Source organism: Mauremys reevesii, unplaced genomic scaffold, assembly GCF_016161935.1.
Source record: "Mauremys reevesii isolate NIE-2019 unplaced genomic scaffold, ASM1616193v1 Contig8, whole genome shotgun sequence".
Lineage (NCBI taxonomy): Eukaryota > Metazoa > Chordata > Testudines > Geoemydidae > Mauremys > Mauremys reevesii.
Genome location: NW_024100895.1, coordinates 1,164,868 through 1,189,000, shown reverse-complemented (window position 1 = coordinate 1,189,000; position 24,133 = coordinate 1,164,868). Strand labels below are relative to the sequence as shown.

General features: G+C 57.7%; 1 protein-coding gene across 1 annotated transcript in view; it reads right to left on the bottom strand.

The window, feature by feature from the left end:
• The window catches only part of LOC120394823 (tenascin-X-like), a 50,178-nt gene that overhangs the window by 18,105 nt on the left and 7,940 nt on the right, over nucleotides 1-24,133 (bottom strand). The window contains exons 6-13 of the mRNA XM_039518972.1: nucleotides 23,763-24,038; nucleotides 20,609-20,932; nucleotides 20,079-20,369; nucleotides 18,455-18,736; nucleotides 16,533-16,826; nucleotides 6,823-7,110; nucleotides 5,188-5,481; nucleotides 3,149-3,442 (exon numbers count right to left, since the gene is read on the bottom strand). Coding sequence (XP_039374906.1) covers nucleotides 3,149-3,442; nucleotides 5,188-5,481; nucleotides 6,823-7,110; nucleotides 16,533-16,826; nucleotides 18,455-18,736; nucleotides 20,079-20,369; nucleotides 20,609-20,932; nucleotides 23,763-24,038 — 2,343 coding nt within the window. The remainder of the gene's footprint in view (nucleotides 1-3,148; nucleotides 3,443-5,187; nucleotides 5,482-6,822; nucleotides 7,111-16,532; nucleotides 16,827-18,454; nucleotides 18,737-20,078; nucleotides 20,370-20,608; nucleotides 20,933-23,762; nucleotides 24,039-24,133) is intronic.

Genomic DNA, 24,133 nt, shown 5'->3' with positions numbered 1-24,133 from the left:
TAGTCATGGGTAAACAAAAATAAACATCTGTCACCTGTTCATGACTTTTACTATATACCCCTAACTAAAGGGATGCAGGCGCTTTTGGCGGGAGGGCAGTCCGGTGCCGGTGCTGGCGCTGGGGGGAGCGGGCAGTGGCACATGGCCCGGGACCCCTGCTGGTGCTTTGGGGGGAGGGTTGACAGGGCTCACAGGCTCCCGCCTCCGGGTGTCCCCGCAGCTCCTAGGTGGTGGAGGGTCCAGGGGGCTCTGCGCACTGCTCCCGCCACAGGTGCCAGCTGTGCGGCTCCCGTTCACCGGGAACCACAGCCAATGGGAGCGGCAGGAGTGCGGCCTGTGAGCGTGGGCAGCGTGCGGAGCCCCCTGGACCCTCCACCGCCTAGGAGCTGCAGGGCCACGCCAGAGGGAGCTGGGGAGCCCCCCATCCCAAGGTAAGCACCCCCTGCATCCTCCTGCCCCTAGCCCCCACCCACACACCCAAACTGCTGCTGCTGGCCACTGCAGAAGTCACAGAGGTCATGGAAACTCACAGAATCCATGAGTTCTGTGACCTCCATGAGAGACTAACAGGGTTACACATTCTCCATCCATCCCCATACATAGCTATCCCTCCATCCGCCTCCACATACAGCCATCCATCCACCCACTACTTCTCTACATCCATCCATCCATCCACCCATCCATCCACACACTCCTTCTCTACATCCATCCATCCATCCACCCATCCATCCATCCATCCCCATACATAGCTATCCCTCCATCCGCCTCCACATACAGCCATCCATCCACCCACTCCTTCTCTACATCCATCCATCCACCCATCCATCCACCCACTCCTTCTCTACATCCATCCATCCACCCATCCATCCACACACTCCTTCTCTACATCCATCCATCCATCCACCCATCCATCCACACACTCCTTCTCTACATCCATCCATCCCCATACATAGCTATCCCTCCATCCGTCTCCACATACAGCCATCCATCCACACACTCCTTCTCTACATCCATCCATCCATCCACCCATCCATCCACACACTCCTTCTCTACATCCATCCATCCACCCATCCATCCCCATACATAGCTATCCCTCCATCCGCCTCCACATACAGCCATCCATCCACCCACTCCTTCTCTACATCCATCCATCCACCCATCCATCCACCCACTCCTTCTCTACATCCATCCATCCACCCATCTATCCACACACTCCTTCTCTACATCCATCCATCCATCCACCCACACACTCCTTCTCTACATCCATCCATCCATCCACCCATCCATCCACACACTCCTTCTCTACATCCATCCATCCACCCATCCATCCACTCACTTCTTCTCTACATCCATCCATCCATCCATCCACACACTCCTTCTCTACATCCATCCATCCATCCATCCCCATACACAACTATCCCTCCTTCCGTCTCATCACTCAGCCATCCATCCATCCATCCATCCATCCACACACTCCTTCTCTACATCCATCCATCCATCCACCCATCCATCCCCATACACAGCTATACCTCCATCCATCTCAACACACAGCCATCCATCCACCCATCTACACACACCCTCTTTCCATCCATCCATCCCCATACATAGCTATCCTTCCATCCGTCTCAACACACAGCCATCCATCCACCCATCCATCTACACATACCCTCTATCCATCCATCCACCCATCCATCCATCCATCCACACACTCCTTCTCTACATCCATCCATCCATCCCCATACACAACTATCCCTCCGTCCGTCTCATCACTCAGCCATCCATCCATCCATCCACACACTCCTTCTCTACATCCATCCATCCATCCATCCACCCATCCATCCATCCATCCCCATACACAGCTATCCCTCCATCCGTCTCCACACACAGCCATCCATCCACCCATCCACACACACCCTCTATCTATCTATCCATCCATCCATCCATCCATCCCCATACACAGCTCCATATCCATCTGTCACCAAACCCTCCATCCGTCCATCCGTCCATCCCTCCCTCCATCCCCATACACACAGCTCCTTATCCATCTATCACCAAACCCTCCATCCGTCCATCCGTCCATCCCTCCCTCCATCCCCATACACAGCTCCTTATCCATCTATCACCAAACCCTCCATCCATCCATCCCTCCATCCATCCCTCCATCCCCATACACAGCTATACCTCCATCTGTCTCAACACACACCCATCCATCCACCCATCTACAGACACCCTCTATCCATCCATCCATCCATCCACCCATCCATCCCCATACACAGCTATCCATTCACTTAACCTGCCCAAGACACATCGATCCAGCTGTCCTTGAAGAAGGATACCTGAGTACGTAACATGCGAACCCAGGAGGGGGATGCGGCCAGGAGACACCTTTGCCCGGGAAACTGGACAAAGGCTGGGGGAGGAGCCGGGGGGGAGTGAGATGGCTGGAGGGAGTTTCAGTTTGGAGCTGGCTGGGAAAATGGAGGGGAGCCCAGATGGGGCTCTGACCTCCCAACGGAGCTCTGGCTTCCCTGGCCATCCAAGATGGACCTGACGGAGGGGGTCCTGTTGTCTGTACCTGCAAGACTTGTTTTGGACTGTGTTCCTGTCGTCTAAATAAACCTTCTGCTTTACTGGCTGGCTGAGAGTCATGGTGGATCACAGGAAGCCGGGAGTGCAGGGCCTTGTCACCCCCAAACTCCGTGACACCATCCATCCACCCACACCCTCTATCCACCCATCCACCCACCCATCCCCATACACAGCTATCCTTCCATCCGTTCCAACACACACGCACCCATCCACCCGTCCATCCATCCACCCACACCCTCTATCCACCCATCCACCCAGCCATCCCCATACACAGCTATCCTTCCATCCGTTCCAACACACACGCACCCATCCACCCGTCCATCCATCCACCCACCCCCTCTATCCATCCACCCACCAACACCCCTCGGTCCAGCCATGTAAACACGCAACCTTCTCTCTCTCCCTCCATCTGTTGAATGGCCATAGAAAGGTCCTGGAAGCTGGAGACTAGAAGCATTATCCCAGGAAGGTCCCAGCCTAGTGGCCAGCATCCCTGCCACACTGCAAAGCAAAGGGGGTGGAAGGGGAAGGGGACGGGGTCACGGGAGCAGCCGCTGACCTGTGACGGTGTCGGTGGAGATGGGGCCGAGGCGCTTGCGGCCAGAGATGCCGTAGAGGTTGAACTTGTATCTGCGGGAGGGGGCCAGGTTGGTGATGGTGACCGTACGGGATCCCCCGTCCACGGGCAGGGCCTGGGGTTTGCCCTGCGCATCCTTGTACTGGAGGAGGAAGGAGTCGAAGTCCTCGGCCTGGACGGTCCAGGAGAGCAGGATGGAGTCGTGGGTGATGTCAGAGGCTGAGAGCTCCCCCAGGCTGGGCTGGGCCGTGGGTACCTCCTCCGTCGGTGCCGCGGCTGGAACAGAGAGAGGGGGGTGAGGGGTATGGCCAGCAGGAGCAGCTTTCCAGGTCTTTGGGGGAGTGCGGATTATTGGATCCAGATGAATTAGCAGGGGAGGGGGCAGGGAGCCCCAGGGACTGGCCCCAGGACACAGCTGGATCCTGCTGCTGGGAAGGAGAGCTGGGGACAGACAGACAGACGGGGCATGTCTGCAAAGGGAATCCCACATTCCTGGGTTCCCAGTGGCCATCCCTCCCCATGAAGGGCTCGGCCCAGAGTGACTGGCACAAACCACGGGCAGAGCTGAGCTGAGACAGGAGACGGGGGAAGGAAGAACAAACGAGAGAGAAAGAGAAGGGGGTGAAACCAAAGCCGCCAACATTAATGAAAAGATCTCCATTGACACCCATCCACCACCAGGCACTCCTCCATCCATCGCGATATCATACTTCCATCTATCCACGCATCTATCATGCACCCAGCCACAGAGTTACACATACACATCTATAAATCAATCCCCCAAACACCAATCCATTCCCACACACATCCACCCACCCTACTGTCTGTACGTCCATCCATCCACCAGTCTGCCCTTCTGTCCATCCCCATCCACCCACCCACCCTACTGTCTGTACCTCCCTCGATCCATCTTCATAAACATCCCTCCACCAGTCTGCCCTTCTGTCTATCCCCATCCCCATCCACCCATCCTACCGTCTGTACGTCCATCCATCCCCATACACATCCACCCATTCTACCGTCTGTACGTCCATCCATCCATCCCCATACACATCCACCCACCTTACCGTCTGTACGTCCATCCATCCCCATACACATCCACCCACCTTACCGTCTGTACGTCCATCCATCCCCATACACATCCACCCATTCTACCGTCTGTATGTCCATCCATCCATCCCCATACACATCCACCCACCTTACCTTCTGTACGTCCATCCATCCCCATACACATCCATCCACCTTGCAGTCTGTACATCCATCCATCCATCCCCATACACATCAATCCACCTTACCGTCTATAATTTAATAATTGGAGATATACCAATCTCCTAGAACTGGAAGGGACCTTGAAAGGTCATTGAGTCCAGCCCCCTGCCTTCACTAGCAGGACCAATTTTTGCCCCAGATCCCTAAGTGGCCCTCTCAAGGATTGAACTCACAACCCTGGGTTTAGCAGGCCAATGCTCAAACCACTGAGCTATCCCTCCCCCTCAATACATCCATCCATCCCCATACACATCCATCCACCTTACCGCTGTATGTCCATCCATCCATCCCCATACACATCCCCCCATCCATCCATCCATCAATCACTATACACACCTGCCCACCAGTCCATCTGTCCATCCATCACCTACACATCTGCCCCCCACCATCATCTGACCATCCCCATATATATCTATTCCACTTTCTATGGATCCATTACCATCCCCTCCATCCATCCATCTCTATCCACCTCCATAGACATCTTATTAATTCATCCATCCATCCATTCCTAGACACATCTATCCATTCACTCAACCTGCCCCATGCACATCCATACAGCTGTCTGTCTATCCATCCATCCCCATCCACATTCTTCCCTCGACCCAGTGAATGGCCGCCAATCTGCTTGTGGAGGCTGGAGGTTTGGAAGTGTCTTCCTGGGACGGTCCTGGCCCAGTGGACAGTGTCCCTGACACTGTAGAGCAAAGGGGGGTGGGAGGGGAAGGGGTCGGGCCCTGGGAGCAGCCGCTGACCTGTGACAGCGTTAGTGGAGATAGGCCCAAGGCGCTTGCGGCCGGAGACACCATAGAATTTGAAGTTGTATCTGTGGGAGGGGGCCAGGTTGGTGACGGTGACCGTGCGGGATCCCCCATCCACGGGCAGCGCCTGGGGTTTGCCCTCCGCATCCTTGTACTGGAGGAGGAAGGAGTCGAAGTCCCCAGCCTGGACGGTCCAGGAGAGCAGGATGGAGTCGTGGGTGATGTCGGAGGCCGAGAGCCCCCCCAGGCTGGGCTCGGCGGTGGGTTCTTCCTCCTGCCGCACTGTGGCTGGAAGAGAGAGAAGGGGGTGAAGGAGGAGGCCGGGGTGGGGGCGACTCACTGGGATCTTGGGGGGCTGGGTTATTTCTAGCCAGAGGGGATTTGCAGGGAGGATTAGCAGGAGAGGTGCAGGGAGCCCCAAGGACTTGTCCCAGGACACAGCCGGATCCTGCCGCTGCGAAGGAGAGCTGGGGACAGACAGACAGATGGAGGATCCCACATTCCCAGGTTCCCGTGGCCACCCCGCCTCCTTGGAGGGTTCAGCCGAGAGTGACCGACCGGCACAAACCTCAGTGAGGGCTGAGTGAGATGGGAGGAGACAGAGGGAAGAAACGAGACAGAAAGAAAAGGGCGTGAACCAAACCCACCAATGTCAACGGATGACACCTATCTATCCCCAGGCTCTCCTCCATGCTCATACACACCCATCCATCCATCCGTTCGTCCATCCATGCATCTATCCCTGTACCCACCCCGTCCTTGTAGCGGATAATGCAACCTGGCCACAGAGTTACAAATATACATGTACCCATGAAGCCCCCAAAACACTCATCCAACCACTCTACCGTCTGTACGTCCATTCATCCAACCCCAAACACATTCACTCACACTTCCATCCCTTCATTCATCCCTATAGACATCCACCCAGCCTTCCGTCCATCCGTCCATCCATCACCCCCCCACCAGTCCGCCTGTCCATCCATCCTCCTACACATCCACCTACCCATCTGTCCATCTGTCCATCCCCATAGATATCCATTCCTCTATCTATCCATCCATTACCATCGCCTCCATCCATCCATCCATCCATCTCTATCCACCCCCATAGACAGCATCCATCTACCTATTAATTCATCCATCCGTCCCCATACACATCTATCAATTCATGGAGGACAGACAGGTCCATCAATGGCTATTGGCAGGGATGGTGTCCCTAGCCTGTTTGCCAGAAGCTGGGAATGGGCGACAGGGGATGGATCACTGGATGATTCCCTGTTCTGTTCATTCCCTCTGGGGCACCTGGCACTGGCCACTGTCGGCAGACAGGACACTGGGCTGGATGGACCCCTGGTCTCACCCAGCGTAGCCGTTCCATGTTCTTATCCATTCACTCAATCTGCCCTATACACATCCATCCAGCTCTCTGTCTATCCAGCCTGCCACCCACCCACCCATTCACATCCACACTTCTCTCTCTGTCTATTGAATGGCCGCCAATCTGCTTGTGGAGGCTGGAGGCTTGGAAGCATCTTCCTGGGAAGGTCCTGGCCCAGTGGACGGCGTCCCTGACACTGCAAAGCAAAGGGGGCAGGAGGGGAAGGAGCTGGCGCCCTGGGAGCAGCTGCTGACCTGTAACGGCGTCGGTGGAGACGGGGCCAAGGTGCTTGCTGCCGGAGACGCCGTAGAGGTTGAACTTGTATCTGCGGGAGGGGGCCAGGTTGGTGACGGTGAACGTGCGGGATCCCCCGTCCATGGGCAGCACCTGGGGTTTGCCCTCCGCGTCCTTGTACTGGAGGAGGAAGGAGTCGAAGTCCCCAGCCTGGACAGTCCAGGAGAGCAGGGTGGAGTCGTGGGTGACGTCGGAGGCCGAGAGCTCCCCCAGGCTGGGCTGGGTGGTGGGTACCTCCTTCGGCGGCCCTGCAGCTGGAACAGAGAGATGGGGGTGAAGGGGGCGACTCACTAGGATCTTGGGGGGCTGGGTTATTTCTAGCCAGAGGGGAAAGAGCCCCATTGACACCCATCCAGTCCCAGAAACGCCTCCGTCCATCCCTCCATCCCCTACACCCTCATCCATCCATCAGCATACCATCCCTCCATCCTTGTTGCTGATAATGCAACCTGGCCACCGAGTCACAAATATATATGTACCCATGAATCCCCCAAAACACCCATCCAACCACCCTATCGTCTGTGTGTCCATCCATCCCCAAACATATCCACTCACACTTCCGTCGATCCATCCACCCCCAAACACATACACCCGCCCTTCTGTCCATCCATCCATCCATCGCCATACACACCCACCCACCGGTCCGTCCTTCTGTCCATCTCCATATGCATCTGGCAACCTTCCTGTCCATCCATTCATAGAATTATAGATTAGGGTTGGAAGAGACCTCAGAAGGTCATTTAGTCCAACCCCCAACCCCAACTAAATCATCCCAGCCAGGGCTTTGTCAAGCCTGACCTTAAAAACCTCTAAGGAAGGAGATTCCACCACCTCCCTAGGTAACCCATCCCAGTGCTTCACCACCCTCCTAATGAAAAAGTTTTTCCTAATATCCAACCTAGACCTCCCCCACTACAACTTGAGACCATTGCTCCTTGTTCTGTCATCTGCCACCACTGAGAACAGCCGAGCTCCAGCCTCTTTGGAACCCCCCTTCAGGTAGCTGAAAGCAGCTATCAAATCCCCCCTCATTCTTCTCTTCTGCAGACTAAACAATCCCAGTTCCCTCAGGCTCTCCTCATAAGCCATGTGCTCCATTTTCGTTGCCCTTTGCTGGACTCTTTCTAATTTGTCCACATCCTTTCTGTACTGGGGGGCCCAAAACTGGACACAATACTCCAGATGAGGCCTCACCAATGTCGAATAGAGGGGAATGATCACGTCCCTCGATCTGCTGGCAATGCCCCTACTTATACAGCCCAAAATGCCGTAAGCCTTCTTGGCAACAAGGGCACACTGTTGACTCATATCCAGCTTCTCGTCCACTGTAACCCCCAGGTCCTTTTCTGCAGAACTGCTGCCCAGCCATTCGGTCCCTAGTCTGTAGCAGTGCATGGGATTCTTCCGTCCTAAGTGCAGGACTCTGCACTTGTCCTTGTTGAACCTCATCAGGTTTCTTTTGGCCCAGTCCTCTAATGTGTCTAGGTCCCTCTGTATCCTATCCCTACCCTCCAGCGTATCAACCACTCCTCCCAGCTTAGTGTCATCTGCAAACTTGCTAAGGGTGCAGTCCACGCTGTCCTCCAGATCATTGATGAAGATATTGAGCAAAACCGGCCCCAGCACCGACCCTTGGGGCTCTCTGCTTGAAACCGGCTGCCAACTAGACATGGAGCCGTTGATCACTACCCACTGAGCCCAACAATCTAGCCAGCTTTCTGTCCACCATACAGTCCAATCATCCAGCCCAGACTTCTGTAACTTGCCGGCAAGATACTGTGGGAGACCATTGTGATGTTATTGACATGAACTGGGACCGTATAGATCATTGTTGCAACCAAGGTCCTGTTGTGGCACCAAATCTTGTACGAAGAGGGTCGAATAAGGTGTCTCTGAGGAGGTTCTGGTTGGCTGGTTACGATGATGCTCTCTGGGTGCAGGTATCATTTCTGTATTTCAAGTTACAAGTATTGGCTCTGTCCTGTCTGTATTTCACACTTGGGCTCTGCTTCTGGGTGACACCCCCAGACAATGTGGCATCAGCTCTGCCTGGCTGCTTGATGGCTCGTTAAGGACCATCAGCTACAACTGACCCATTGAGAGAAGCAGATTCACCTGGTGACTCAGCAAGGCAGGGCCAGGCCTATGGACCGAACTCTGAGGCTGCCAGGCCACGTGCTGGGCAGCTTGTGTTGCAGACAAAGGAAGCACAAGCCACATGGCAAAGGGACTAGAAAAGGCTGCTGCATCTTCTCCATTTTCTCTTCAATCCTGCTTCGTACCTCTGGAGGGACTTTGCTGCAAACTGAAGCTCTGAACAAAGGACTGAATGACCCATCCCAGCGGGGGATGTTCCAGAGACTTGATTTGAACCTGCAGTTTACTCCATCCCTGCTACGAGCCTGAACCAAGAACTTTGCCATTACTGTTAATTCCATTTAACCAGTTCTAGCTCTCGTCTCTATTTCTTTCTGTTTATGAACAAACCTTTAGATTTTAGATTCTAAAGGATTGGCAACCGGTAAAAGAAAAAGGTTCTCCCGATCCCAAAGGACCAAGCCCCAGACCCAGGTCAATATACACATCAGATCTTACCCACAAATCACGCTGTTGCCAATCCTCTAGAATCTAAAATCTAAAGGTTTATTTACAAAGGGAAAAAGGTAGAGATGACAGCTAGAATTGGTTAAATGGAATCAATTCCATACAGGTTGCCTCCCCCATTCAGTGAGGGGCCCACACTTCCCCTGACCTTCTTCTTGTTGCCGACACACCTGGAGAAACCCTTCTTGTTACCCTTTAAATCCCTTGCTAGCTACAACTCCAGTTGTGCTTTGGCCTTCCTGATTACACCCCTGCATGCTCGAGCCATATTTTTAAACTCCTCCCTGGTCATCTGTCCAAGTTTCCACTTCTTGTAAGCTCCCTTTTTGGGTTTAAGCTCACCGAAGATTTTTCTGTTAAGCCCAGCTGGTCGCCTGCCATATTTGCTATTCTTTCTGCACATCGGGATGGTTTGTTCCTGTGCCCTCAATAAGGCTTCTTTAAAATACAGCCAGCTCTCCTGGACTCCTTTCCCCCTCAGATTAGCCTCCCCGGGGATCCTGCCCCCCAGTTCCCTGAGGGAGTCAAAGGCTGCTTTTCTGAAGTCCAGGGCCCGTATTCTGCTGCTCTCCTTCCTTCCTTGTTTCAGGATCCTGAACTCAACCATCTCATGGTCACTGCTGCCCAGGTTGCCACCCACTTCTACTTCCCCTACCAATTCTTGCCTGTCTGTGAGCAGCAGGTCAAGAGGAGCACAGCCCCTGGTTTGTTCCTCCAGCACTTGCACAAGGACATTGTCCCCAACACTCTCCAAAAACTTCCTGGATTGTCTGTGCACCGCTGTATTGCTCTCCCAGCCGATGTCAGGGTGACTGAAGTCCCCTGTGAAAACCAGGACCTGTGATCTGGAAACTTCAGTTAATTGTCTGAAGAAAGCCTCGTCCGCCTCCTCCTCCTGGTCGGGTGGTCTATAGCAGACGCCCACCACGACATCAGCCTTGTTGCTCTCGCCTCTAAACTTAACCCAGAGACTCTCATGTTTTTCTGCAGTTTCATACCAGAGCTCTGAGCAGTCATACTGCTCTCTGACATACAGTGCAACTCCCCCACCTTTCCTGCCCTGCCTGTCCTTCCTGAACAGTTTATATCCATCCATGACAGTGCTCCAGTCATGTGAGTTATCCCACCAAGTCTCTGTTATTCCAGTCACATCATAATTCCTTGACTGTGCCAGGACTTCCAGTTCTCCCTGCTTGTTTCTTGTGTTCATGTACAGGCACCGAACCAGCCTATTGTCCTGCTTTCTCAGTATGAATCAGGAGACCTCCCCTGTTGCACCCTCCTCCTTGTGTTTCCTCCCGGTATCCCACTTTCCCACTTGCCTCCGGGCTTAGGTCTCCATCCCCCGACAAAGCAAGTTTAAAGCCCTCCTCACTAGGTTAGCAGCCTGCCAGCGAAGATGCTCTTCCCTCTCCTCGTTAGGTGGAGCCCATCTCTTCCTAGCAATCCTTCTTCCTGGAACAACATCCCATGGTCGAAGAATCCAAAGCCTTCTCTCCGTCTCCACCTGCGTAACCAGGCATTTACTTCCACAATTCGATGGTCCCTACCCAGGCCTTTTCCTTCAACAGGGAGGATGGACGAGAACACGACTTACGCCTCAAACTCCTTTATCCTTCTTCCCAGAGCCACGTAGTCTGCAGTGATCTGCTCAAGGTCATTCTTGGCAGTATCATTGATGCCCACGTGGAGAAGTTGGACGGGGTAGCGGTCCGAGGTCTTGATCAGTCTCGGCAGACACTCCGTCACATCCTGGATTCTAGCTCCAGTCAAGCAGCACACTTCTCGAGTCTCCTGGTCTGGTCGGCAGATGGATGACTTCATCTCCCTTAGGAGTACCCGACCACCACCACCTGTCTCCTCCTCTTGGGAGTGGTAGTCATGGAACCCCCATCCCTAGAACAATGCATCCTATGCCTTCCGGCCGATGGGGTATCTCTCTGATCCCTTCCTCAGATGACTCTTCCAAAACATTCTCCGCTGTGGTACCTGTGCAGAGAGCCTGAAAACAGTTTCTTATTTCTGTCTGCACTGGGGGTACATGGGTTCTCCTCTTCCTTCTTCTGGAGGTCACATGCTGCCAGTTTTCTTCCTGTTCTGCGCTGCCCTCTCGGATTCCTCAGCTCGCTGTGCCTGCAATACCAAGCGCTGATTTCCATCCATAGTCTTCATTTTCTCTGATGCAACGCAGGGTTGATACTTGGGACTCTAGTCCTTTAACCTTCTCTTCCAATATGGAGACCAGCTTGCACTTCACACAGACGAAGTCACTTCTATCCTCTGGGAGACAGATAAACATGGCACGTCCCATACAGGTCTTAACAGCTGATTGCTCACTATCCATATTGTCTTCCTTCTAAGAGCCCCTTCAGATGTTGCATTTACCGCTCACAGACGCCTGAAAGGCAAAAACACTCTGTGGGAACTCCCCACAAGCGAACTGCCAGGAAACTCTCTCTGTTCACCACTCACTTGGTTCGCAACTGGCTGCTTTTTTATAAGGCTGCTGGCTGGAAGCAGCTGGCCCGGCTCAAAGCCTCCCTCCACTCAATCCATCAGGCACCCCTGCAACAAAGCTCCCCCAATTTCCACTTTTCAATCAACCAACCACACAGTCCAACAGTCCCTGCAACGAGCACCGAACGAATGGTCACAGCAGACAGACACTCGGACATTCACCCCACCAGCTCACAACACAGGTGCCCTTATGCCGCACCCCCTGTACCTCCTCTCGCACAGCTCCCAGGCAAACTCCCTCTGTTTGTCTGTCCTCTGCTCGCTGCTGACTTGATTCGCAACTGCGGGTTTTCTTATCAGGCTGCTGGCTCGAAGCATCCACATCCACCCACCCACCCGTCCATCTGTCCATCCCCATATGGATCCATTCCTCTATCCATCCATCCATCCCATCCCATCCACCCACCCACACATCCACCCACTCACCCGTCCATCTGTCCACCCCCACATGGATCCATTCCTCTATCCATCCTTCCATCCATCTGTGACGTTATTGATATAAATTGGGACCATATAGAACATGGGTTGCAACCAAGGTCCTGCAGTGGCACCAAATCTTAGATAAAGGGGGTCATCTAAGGTGTCTAAGACCAGATTATGGGTTGCTGGTTATAATTATGCTGTCTATATGTCTGTATCATTTGTAGTTAAAGTTATAAGTATTGGCTCTGTAATGTCTATAGTTTGTATTCTGCTCTGCCTCTGGGAAGTGTCCCAGACAAGCTGATGTTAGCCCGGCATGGCTGGATTGATGGCCCATTAAAGGGCCATCGGCTACACAATTGACCCATGGAGAGAAGGCAGACACGCCTTGTGACTCAGCAAAGTATGCAGGGACTGGCCCATGTGACTCTAGGCTCCATTTTGCTGTAAAATTCCACAGTGAAGACAAAGGGATTCTTACACCTGGAAAAGTCTATATAAGGCCAATGCCTCATCTCCATCTGGTCTTCAATCCTGCTTCTGACCTCTGGAGGGACTTTGCCACAAACTGAAGCTCTACACCAGGGACTGAGGACCCATCCCAGCGGGGGATGTTCCAGAGACTTAATCTGAACCTGCAGTTTACTCCAGCACTGCTGCAAGCCTGAACTAAGAACTTTGCCATTACTGTATGTAATTGATTCCATTTAACCAATTCTACCTCTCATCTCTACCTTTTTCCCTTTGTAAATAAACCTTTAGATTTTAGATTCTAAAGGATTGGCAACAGCGTGATTTGTGGGTAAGATCTGATGTGTATATTGACCTGGGTCTGGGGCTTGGTCCTTTGGGATCGAGGGAACCTTTTTCTTTTATTGGGGTGTTGGTTTTCATAACCATTTATCCCCAGGACGAGTGCACTGGTGGTGATACTGGGAGACTGGAGTGTCTAAGGAAATTGCTTGTGTGACTTGTGGTTAGCCAGTGGGGTGAGACCAAAGTCCCTTTTGTCTGGCTGGTTTGGTTTGCCTTAGAGGTGGAAAAACCCCAGCCTAGGGCTGTAACTGCCCTGTTTGAGCAATTGGTCCTGATTTGGCACTCTCAGTTGGGTCCCGCCAGAATCGCTCCGTCACACCATCCCATCCCATCCATCCATCCCCACTCACCCATCCATCTGTCCATCCCCATATTGATCCATTCATAGACTCATAGACTCATAGACTCATAGACTTTAAGGTCAGAAGGGACCATTATGATCATCTAGTCTGACCTCCTGCACAACGCAGGCCACAGAATCTCACCCACCCACTTCTATAACAAACCCCTAACCTATGTCTGAGTTATCGAAGTCCCCAAATTGCAGTTTGAAGACCTCAAGCTGCAGAGAATCCTCCAGCAAGTGACCCATGCCCCATGCTGCAGAGGAAGGCGAAAAACCTCCAGGGCCTCTGCCAATCTGCCCTGGAGGAAAATTCCTTCCCGACCCCAAATATGGCGATCAGTTAAACCCTGAGCATGTGGGCAAGACTCACCAGCCAGCACCCAGGAAAGAATTCTTTGTAGTAACTCAGATCCCAACCCATCTAACATCCCATCATTCCTCTATCTATCCATCCATCCCATCCCCTCCATCCACCCATCCATCCATCCCATCCCCTCCATCCACACATCCACCCACCCACCCACTCGTCCATCTGTCCATCCCCATATTGATCCATTCCTCTATCCATCCCTCCCATCCCCTCCATCCATCCCATCCCATTCGATCCATCCATCGATCCATCCCATCCATCCCATCCCCTCCATCCATCCATCCACACATCCACCCACCCACCCATCCATCTGTCCGTCACCATATAGATCCACTCCTCTATCCATCCATCCATACCATCCCCTTCATCCATCCATCCACCCCCACACATATCTACCGAGCCTTCTGTCCATCCATCCCCATACATATCTGCCCACCTGACTGTCCATCCATCCATCCCCATACACATTCGTTCCTCTATGTACTCACTGATGACCATCCCCTCCATCCCCTCCATCCACTCCTGTAGACACCCATCCATGTACCTATCTCTTCATCCTTCTCTTTCCATACAAATCACTCCATTCACTCAACCTGCCCCATGCTCACCGATCCAGCTGTCTGTCCATCCATCCATCCATCCATCCATCCATCCATCCACGCACCCACCCCTATCTACTCTCATCTCTAGCCATTGAATGCCCGGCAATCTGCTTGTGGATGCAGGACTCTTGGAAGCATCTTCTTCAGGACGTCCTGGCCCCGTGTTCAACGTCCATGTCACACTGGAAAGAAAAAGGGGTGGGAGGGGAAGGAGCTGCCCCCCTGGACCAGCCGCTGACCTGTGACAGTGTCGGTGGAGACGGGACCGAGGCGCTTGCGGCCGGAGATGCCGTAGAGGTTGAACTTGTATCTGTGGGAAGGTGCCAGGTTCGTTACAGTGACCGTACGGGATCCCCCATCCACGGGCAGTGCCTGGGGTTTGCCCTCCACGTCCTTGTACTGCAGGAGGAAGGAGTCGAAGTCCCCGGTCTGGACGCTCCACGAGAGCAGGACGGAGTCGTGGGTGACGTCAGAGGCCGAGAGCTCCCCCAGGCTGGGCTGGAAGGTGAGTTCCGGCTCCCGCGGCTCCTTGGCTGGAACAAAGAGGTGGGTAAGGGCGTGGCTGGATTAGGGTCCTTGGGGGGCCGGGCAGTTCCTGCCCAGAGGGGATCAGCAGAGATGATTAGTGGGACGAGGGTGCAGGGAGCCCAGGGACACAGCTGGAGCCTGCTGCTGGGAAGGAGAGCTGGGGACACACAAATGGACGGGCCATGTCTGCAAAGAGGATCCCACATTCCCAGGTTCCCCGTGGCCATCACACCTCCCTGGAGGGGTCGGCCCAGATCAACTGGCACAAACCTCAGTGAGAATTGGGCTGAGACAGGAGGGAACGAAGAACAAATGAGAGGGAAAGAGAAGGGTGTGAACTAAAGTCACCAATGACAATGAAAAGATCCCCATTGACCTCATCCATCCCCAACCACTCCTCCATCCATCCCTTCCTACCACATCCACCCATCCATCCCAAACCACTCCTCCACCCACCCCTGTGTGCACCCATCCACTAACCCGCCCGTCCATCCATCCCCAACCACTCCTCCACCCACCCCTGTGGGCACCCATCCACCCACCCATCCGTCCATGCAGCCCCAGACACTCCTCCATCCATCCCTTCCTCCCACATCCACCCATCCATCCCAAACCACTCCTCCATCCATCCCTGTGTGCACCCATCCACTAACCCGCCCGTCCATCCATCCCCAACCACTCCTCCACCCACCCCTGTGGGCACCCATCCACCCACCCATCCGTCCATGCAGCCCCAGACACTCCTCCATCCATCCCTGTACGCAACCCTCCACCCACCCGCCTGTCCATCCGTCCCCAACCACTCCTCCACCCACCCCTGTGCGCACTCCACCCACCCACCCACCCGTCCGTCCATGCAGCCCCAGACACTCCTCCATCCATCCCTGTACGCACCCATCCCACCCACCCACCGTCCATGCATCACCACATCCAACCCAGCCCTTACTGCTGCTGCGCCACCTGACAGAAGACTTACACATACACAGCTACCCGTGCATCCCCCAATACACCCATCCACCCCCATCCATATCTGCCCACCCTTCCATCTGTCCATCCCTCCATCCATCCCCATACATATCTGCCCACCTGACCGTCCATCCATCCATCCCCATACACATTCGTTCCTCTATGTACTCACTGATGACCATCCCTCCATCCATCCAGTCACTCCTGTAGACACCCATCCATGTACCTATCTCTTCATCCTTCTCTTTCCATACAAATCACTCCATTCACTCAACCTGCCCCATGCTCACTGTCTGTCCATCCATCCATCCATCCATCCATCCACCCCTATCTATTCTCATCTCTAGACACTGAATGCCCGGCAATCTGCTTGTGGATGCAGGACTCTTGGAAGCATCTTCTTCAGGACGTCCTGGCCCCGTGTTCAACGTCCATGTCACACTGGAAAGAAAAAGGGGTGGGAGGGGAAGGAGCTGCGCCCCCGGACCAGCCGCTGACCTGTCACGGCGTCGGTGGAGACGGGGCCGAGGCGCTTGCGGCCGGAGATGCCGTAGAGGTTGAACTTGTATCTGTGGGAAGGTGCCAGGTTCGTTACAGTGACCGTACGGGATCCCCCATCCACGGGCAGCGCCTGGGGTTTGCCCTCCGCGTTCTTGTACTGCAGGAGGAAGGAGTCGAAGTCCCCGGTCTGGATGGTCCAGGAGAGCAGGACGGAGTCGTGGGTGACGTCAGAGGCCGAGAGCTCCCCCAGGCTGGGCTGGAAGGTGAGTTCCGGCTCCCGCGGCTCCTTGGCTGGAACAAAGAGGCGGGTAAGGGTGTGGCTGGATTAGGGTGGCTGACCAGGTCCTTGGGGGGCCGGGCAGTTCCTACCCAGAGGGGATCAGCAGAGATGATTAGTGGGACGAAGGTGCAGGGAGCCCAGGGACACAGCTGGAGCCTGCTGCTGGGAAGGAGAGCTGGGGACACACAAATGGACGGGCCATGTCTGCAAAGAGGATCCCACATTCCCAGGTTCCCTGTGGCCATCACACCTCCCTGGAGGGGTCGGCCCAGATCAACCGGCACAAACCTCAGTGAGAATTGGGCTGAGACAGGAGGGAACGAAGAACAAATGAGAGGGAAAGAGAAGGGCGTGAACCAAAGTCACCAACATCAATGGAAAGATCCCCATTGACACCATCCATCCCCAACCACTCCTCCATCCATCCTTTCCTCCCACATCCACCCATCCATCCCCAACCACTCCTCCACCCACCCCTGTGTGCACCCACCCACCCACCCACCCGCCCGTCCGTCCATGCATCACCACACCCAACCCAGCCCTTACTGCTGCTGGGGCCACCTGGCAGAAGAGTTACACATACACAGCTACCCGTGCATCCCCCAATACACCCATCCACCCCCATCCATATCTACCCTCCCTTCCATCTGTCCATCCATCCATCCACCCCATCCATATCTACCCACCCTTCTGTCTGTCCATCCATCCATCCACCCCCATCCATATATGCCCACCCTTCCATCCATCCATCCCTCCATCCTCCCCCATACTTATCTACCCATTCTTCCATCTGTCTGTCCATCCATCCACCCCCATACACGTCTACTGAGCCTTCTGTCCATCCATTCATCCATCCCTATATATATCTGCCCATCTGTCCATCCCTCCATCCATCCCCATCCATATCTACCCACCCTTCTGTCTGTCCATCCCTCCATCCATCCCCATCCATATCTACCCACCCTTCAGTCTGTCCATCCCTCCATCCACCCCCATCCATATCTGTGCACCCTTCCATCCCTCTGTCCATCCATCCCCTCCAATACATATGTCCCCACTCTTCCATCAGTCCATCCATCCTCCTCCATACATATCTACCCACTTTTCCGTCCATCCCTCCATCCATATCTATCCACCCTTCCATCAGTCCATCCATCCATCTCCATTCCTCTACCTATGCATCAGTGGCCATCCCCTCCATCCATCCATCCACCCATGTAGACCCCCATCCATGTACCTATCTGTTCATCCATCTGTTCCCATACACATCAATCCATTTACCCAACCTGTCCCGTGCACATTGATCCAGCTGTCTGTCTGTCTATCCATCCATCCATCCACCCATCTCTATCTACTCTCTTCTCTCTGCCCATTGAATGGCCAGCAGGCTAGTTGTGGATGGATGGACGGATGGACAGACAGGTGGATGGATGACTGGACAGATGGACGCTCTCATCCCTCTGCACTGCTTCCTCACACCAGTCATTGCTTCTTTCCCTTCTTTGCTCGTCCTCCTCTCTCATTGCCTTGGAAGCACCTTCTTGGGAAGGTCCCAGCCCAGTGGTTGGTGTCCCCACCACACTGCAAAGCAAAGGGGGGAGGAGGGGAAGGGGCTGGTGCCCCGGGTCCAGCCGCTGACCTGTGACGGCGTCGGTGGAGACGGGGCCGAGGCGCTTGCGGCCGGAGATGCCGTAGAGGTTGAACTTGTATCTGCGGGAGGGGGCCAGGTTGGTGACGGTGACCGTGTGGGATCCCCCGTCCACGGGCAGGGCCTGGGGTTTGCCCTCCGCGTCCTTGTACTGGAGGAGGAAGGAGTCGAAGTCCCCGTCCTGGACGGTCCAGGAGAGCAGGATGGAGTCGTGGGTGACGTCGGAGGCCGAGAGCTCTCCCAGGCTGGGCTGGGTGCCGGGTTCTGCTGGCGCTGGCAGGGAGAGGGCAGGAGGGATGGTCCCATCAGTTCTGGGTCAGGGTGGGGGAAGGGTATTGGAGATGCCGTGGGGGGAGATCGCTGTGTGTATCTGCCCCTCGTCTCTTCCATCTTTCCAAAGCCATTGCTTCGGTTCTCCCTCCCATTGCTGCCGTTAGCGATTCGTCCCTTCTCCTCCCCCCGCCACGCGCTCCAGCGCCTGTCACAGCCCCGATCTGCACAAGGGCCCTGCCACCTTCCTTCTCTCTGGCTCCTTCCTTCTCCCCTGCACCCTCCGTCAGCCAGGCCTCCCCTTCCTCCAGCACATTTCCCGGGGTCCGCGCGATTCCGACTGCCACCGTCGCCTGCAGTCACCCCCCTTCCCTCCTGTTTCCCTTCTGCTATTTCTTCCTGTCACAGGCTGCAGCGGCACAAACCCCCCTTGGGGGGCTCCTTGCTCCCTCCCTGCCTGGGTCTCTCCCCCCAGTCACACTCTCTCCATCACACGCCCACCCCCACGAGGAGGAGACGTGTCACCAGACATCTCCAGGGGGGCTGCAGGCGTGGGGGGGGTGATGGGGGAGGCTGCCTGGGCTCTGTGTCTAGATGTATGGGGGGGGGGGGCAGCTCGCTTTGCCCCTCCCAGCCCGGGACCCACCGGACCTGGCAGACAATTGTTATTTCAAATACCCTTAGCAAAGGCTCCCAGTGTCCCAGCTCCACACTGCGTAGAGGGCGGGGCGGGCTGCGGTTGGGAAAGGGAGCCAGGACTCCTGGGTTCTCTCCCCGCTCTGGGAGGGGAGTGTGGGCTGGTGGTTAGAGCAAGGGGGGCTGGGAGCCAGGACTCCTGGGTTCTCTCCCGGCTCCGGGAGGGGAGTGGGGCCTGGTGGTTAGAGCAGGGAGGGGCTGGGAGCCAGGACTCCTGGGTTCTCTCCCGGCTCCGGGAGGGGAGTGGGGGCTGGTGGTTAGAGCAGGGGGGGGCTGGGAGCCAGGACTCCTGGGTTCTCTCCCGGCTCTGGGAGGGGAGTGGGTGCTAGTGGCTGGAGCAGGGAGGGCTGGGAGCCAGGACTCCTGGGTTCTCTCTTGGCTCTGGGAGGGGACTGGGGGCTAGTGGCTGGAGCAGGGAGGGCTGGGAGCCGGGATTCCTGGGTTCTCTCCCAGCTCCGGGAGGGGAGTGGGGGCTGGTGGTTAGAGCAGTGGTGGCTGGGAGCCGGGACTCCTGGGTGCTGCCCCCTAACACCGTGGAAGGAGCACAGGCTGGTGGCAGGTGCCGAGCTGGGCCGGGGGCAGAGGAGGGGCAGTTGGCCCCCCGGCTGGCAGGGGGCTGAGGCGGGAGCCGCGCCGGGGGTGGGCGTACCTGTCCGGACTCTGGCTCTGAGGGGGGGTGAGAGCTGGCCGCGGTGCACCCCGTACAGCGTGACGTTGTACTCGGTGCCAGGCCGCAGCCCCCCAAGGCGGGTCGCCCGCTGGTCCGCCGGCACCTCGGCCTCCCGGGGCCCCGTGCGCCCGGCCGCATCCTCGTAGCGCAGCAGGAAGGACTGGAACAGGCCCTGCCGCGCCCTCCACTGCAGCCCAAAGCCATCGCTGGTCACGTTCCTGACCCCCAGGGCCCCCAGGTCGCCTGGCCCGGGGCCCCCGCCAGGGGGTGCTGCAGGAGAGAGAGGGCGTAACGCGGTCAGGGTGCCTGGGCTCCCTGGGAGGGCAGGGGGGGGCCTGATGGTTAGAGCAGGGGTGTAGCTCTAGCTCTGGGAGGGGAGTGGGGGCTAGTGGTTAGAGCGGCGGGGGCGGGCAGCTAGGACTCCTGGGTTCCCCAAGGCGTCCATAGCCCTGCGAAGCCTGGCTGTAAGGCCGGGGGGAGGATCCCGCGGAGGAAGGGGCGGGGGTTACCTGTCCACACGCCGGTGGTGATGGGCTCTGAGATGGTCCCATCAGGTGCCACCCCTCGCAGCTCCACCTCGTATTCGGTGCTGGGGCTCAGCTGGGCAACGATCACGCTCCTCTTCCCCCCAGGCACCTGGGTCTGCCCGGGAGGCGCCCGGGAGCCGGGCTCCCGGTACTGCAGCAGGAAGTGCTGGAAGGTGCCAGTCGTGGCCGTCCAGGTGACGCGGAACCGGTCGGGGGAGACGTCTGTCACGGCCAGGTCCCCTGGGGGTGGCCCAGGGCGGGAGAGGCTGGGCGTGGCGGGGGGCTCGGTGCCAGATGCCTCTGGAGCTGGGGGGAGGGCATGAAAGGCTGAAAGGGAGCCCCCTAGAGGGGACAGGCCCCTGCCCCGTTCCCTGCCCCCCATAGCCAGCCAGTCCCTGCCCTGGGGCCGGGTGGGAGCCGGCGCCCCCTAGAGGGGACAGGCCCCTGCCCCATTTCCTGCCCCCCTGACCCAGCCTGTCCCTGCCCTGGGGCTGGGTGGGAGCTGGCGCCCCCTAGAGGGGACAGGCCCCTGCCCCATTTCCTGCCCCCCCGAGCCAGCCAGTCCCCGCCCTGGGGCCGGGGGGAGCCGGCGCCCCCCAGAGGGGACAGGCCCCTGCCCCATTCCCCCGCCCTGAGCCAGTCCCAGTCCCTGCCCTGGGGCTGGGTGGGAGCCGCCCCCTAGAGGGGACAGGCCCTGCCCCATTTCCTGCCCCCGAGCCAGCCAGTCCCGCCCTGGGGCCGGTGGAGCAGCGCCCCAGAGGACAGGCCCCTGCCCCGCTCCCCGCTGAGTCCGTGGCATGAGGCCTGTAGCGGGTGGAAGCCAGACCAGCTGCAGGAGAAAGGGGGGTTAATGCCAGAGGAGAGAGAGAGGGAAGGGGACGGCGGGGGCGGGGTGGAGTCGGCCCGTCCGACGGCCATGCCAGGCCCGTGGGCAGGAGCCAGCAGCCTGCGGGAGAGAGGAGGGCAGGACCGAGGGGTTAGCGCCAGCGGGTGCCTCGGTGAACAGCCAGGCGGCGCCGTGGCCGGTGGGGTTACTGAGCCAGAGGAGTGACCCCCCCGCGTCGGACGGCCCCCCCAGCGCTACCTGTGGAGGCGAGAAAGGAATAGGACTTGGAGAGCCGCCCCTGGACCAGGCCGTGGATCTCCACCTGGTAGGTGGTGCCGGGCGCCAGGCCGTGCAGGCGAACCGCCGCGGCGTCGCCGGGAACCGCCAGCTCCCCCGCTCCTCCGCCGTCGCCCGCCCGCCAGTAGCGGACCACCACGCGCTCCGCGTGGTCACGCGTGCCCTCCAGCGAGACCACAATGGCGCCGGGGGAGCGGGCCACCACCGCCGGCTTGGCGTGGCCCCTGGGGCCCGGGGCCCAGCTGGGGGAGCCCTCCGAGAAGATGCCGCCCTCCTTCCCGGCTATCTGGAAGTGGCCGGGGGGGCCCGTGGGCTCCTCCGCAGGGTGCCCCGGGGTGGGTGCCATGGCCCCGAGCTCCTTCGAATGCTGGCCCAGCCCCACGTAGACCATCTCCTGTTCCTCCAGGGACTTCCTCTGCACCAGGTAGAGGTAGATGGTCCTGGCCACGCTGGCGATGGTTTGGTTGCCGCGGAGCGGGTAGCGTGTGGCGCGGAGGTAACTCTCCAGCCGCTGCAGCAGGGTCCCATTGTACCGGGCCAGCTTGGCCGTCAGGTTCTGCGCCACAGTCTGGAAGAAGAGCTGGCTGGGGAGCGAGGAGGCGTTGGCCGGGGCGGGCCGGGGGCCCGGCTTCCCCGCGGGGCCAGGCGGCCGGAGACGGGCCACGGGGCGCGTGGGTTCTGGGTGCGGCCGGCCAGGCGGGAGCAGGGTGGGCATCGGTGCTGCCAGGAGCAAATATTGGTGCAATTAGGGGATCCAATTCCCTGCCCCCCGGACCAGCCAGGCCCCCACCCTGGGGTGGATCAGAGCCGGTGCCCCCTAGAGGGGACAGGCCCCATGCCCCATTCCCCACCCCCCAAAGCCAGCCAGTCCCCACCTCGGGGAGACGGCACCTCCTGGAGGGGAAACGCCCCGTGTTCCCCGGCCGGTGCCTGGGCGCTAGCTGCGAAGAAGAGAGAAGGGAAGAGAACTGGGTTAGTCCAACCCCCCGCGTGGCTCCGTGACCTGCGGAACCTAAACGGACGGGAAGACGGGTGGTGAGTCGGGGGAGGCGCTGGATCCGACCGGGCTCCCGAGCCGCCCCGCTCTGGGCAGAACGAACCGATCACTCGCTGTGGGAGAGAGGGGAAGAAAACCCCTGCACAGGAGAGTGGGGAGAAGAGAAGGAGAAATGTCTGGTTCCCTTATAGACCCAGGGATGGACGGACGATGGGCGACCAACTCGGCAGACGACTGGGGGGATGGAGGGATGGACGGACAGGTGGATGGACAGATGGACAGAAGGAGAGATGGACAGATGGACAGGTGGATGGACGGATGGATCAACGGACCAATGGACGGATGGATGGACAGGTGGATGGACGGACCAATGGACGGACGGATAGACAGGTGGATGGATGGACAGATGGATCGACAGACCAATGGATGGACGGATGGACAGGTGGATGGACGGACCAATGGACGGACGGATAGACAGGTGGATGGACGGACCAATGGATGGACGGATAGACAGGTGGATGGACGGACAGGTGGATGGACGGACCAATGGATGGACGGATGGACAGGTGGATGGACAGATGGATGGACAGGTGGACGGACGGATGGACAGGTGGACGGATGGATCAACAGACCAATGGATGGATGGATGGACAGGTGGACGGACGGATGGATCGACGGACCAGTGGATGGACAGATGGATGGACAGGTGGACGGACGGATGGACAGGTGGACGGATGGATCAACAGACCAATGGATGGATGGATGGACAGGTGGATGGACAGATGGATGGACAGGTGGACGGACGGATGGATCGACGGACCAATGGATGGACGGATGGACAGGTGGACGGACGGACGCTCTCGTCTCTCCGCGCTGCTCCCACACTCAGCCCTTGCTGATTGCCCTCCCTCGCTCCTCCTCCTCTCTCAGTTCCTTCTTCCCCATCTCCCTCCCCTCCCCCATTTCATCGCTGCTTCCCCTCCCCTCCCGCCCCCGCCCCGGGCCGTGGGACCCACCGGTGGTGGCGCTGGTGCTGGCGGGAGGGCTCTGCTCTGGGCCGCGGTGGGCGGTCAGGGTGAGGGTGTACTGGGTGGTGCTGCGGAGGCCGGTCAGGGTGAGGGTGGTGCGGTTGGGGGGCAGGGTCAGGCGGGTGGGGGGCTCGGTGCTGTCCCGCCCCACCGGGCGGTAGTGCAGGGTGTATCCGTCGGGCTGGGCGGCCGGGGGCTCCCAGCGCAGGCTCAGCGAGGTGGCCGTGGCCCCCGTGGGGCGCAGGTCACGGGGAGCGTCGATCCCTGGGGGGAGAAGAGGGGTGAGAGTGGGGAAGGGGGGCCCCCTCCCCAGAGAACCCCCCTGCTTCCTAAACGTCCTCCCAAGGTCCCCCTCCCCC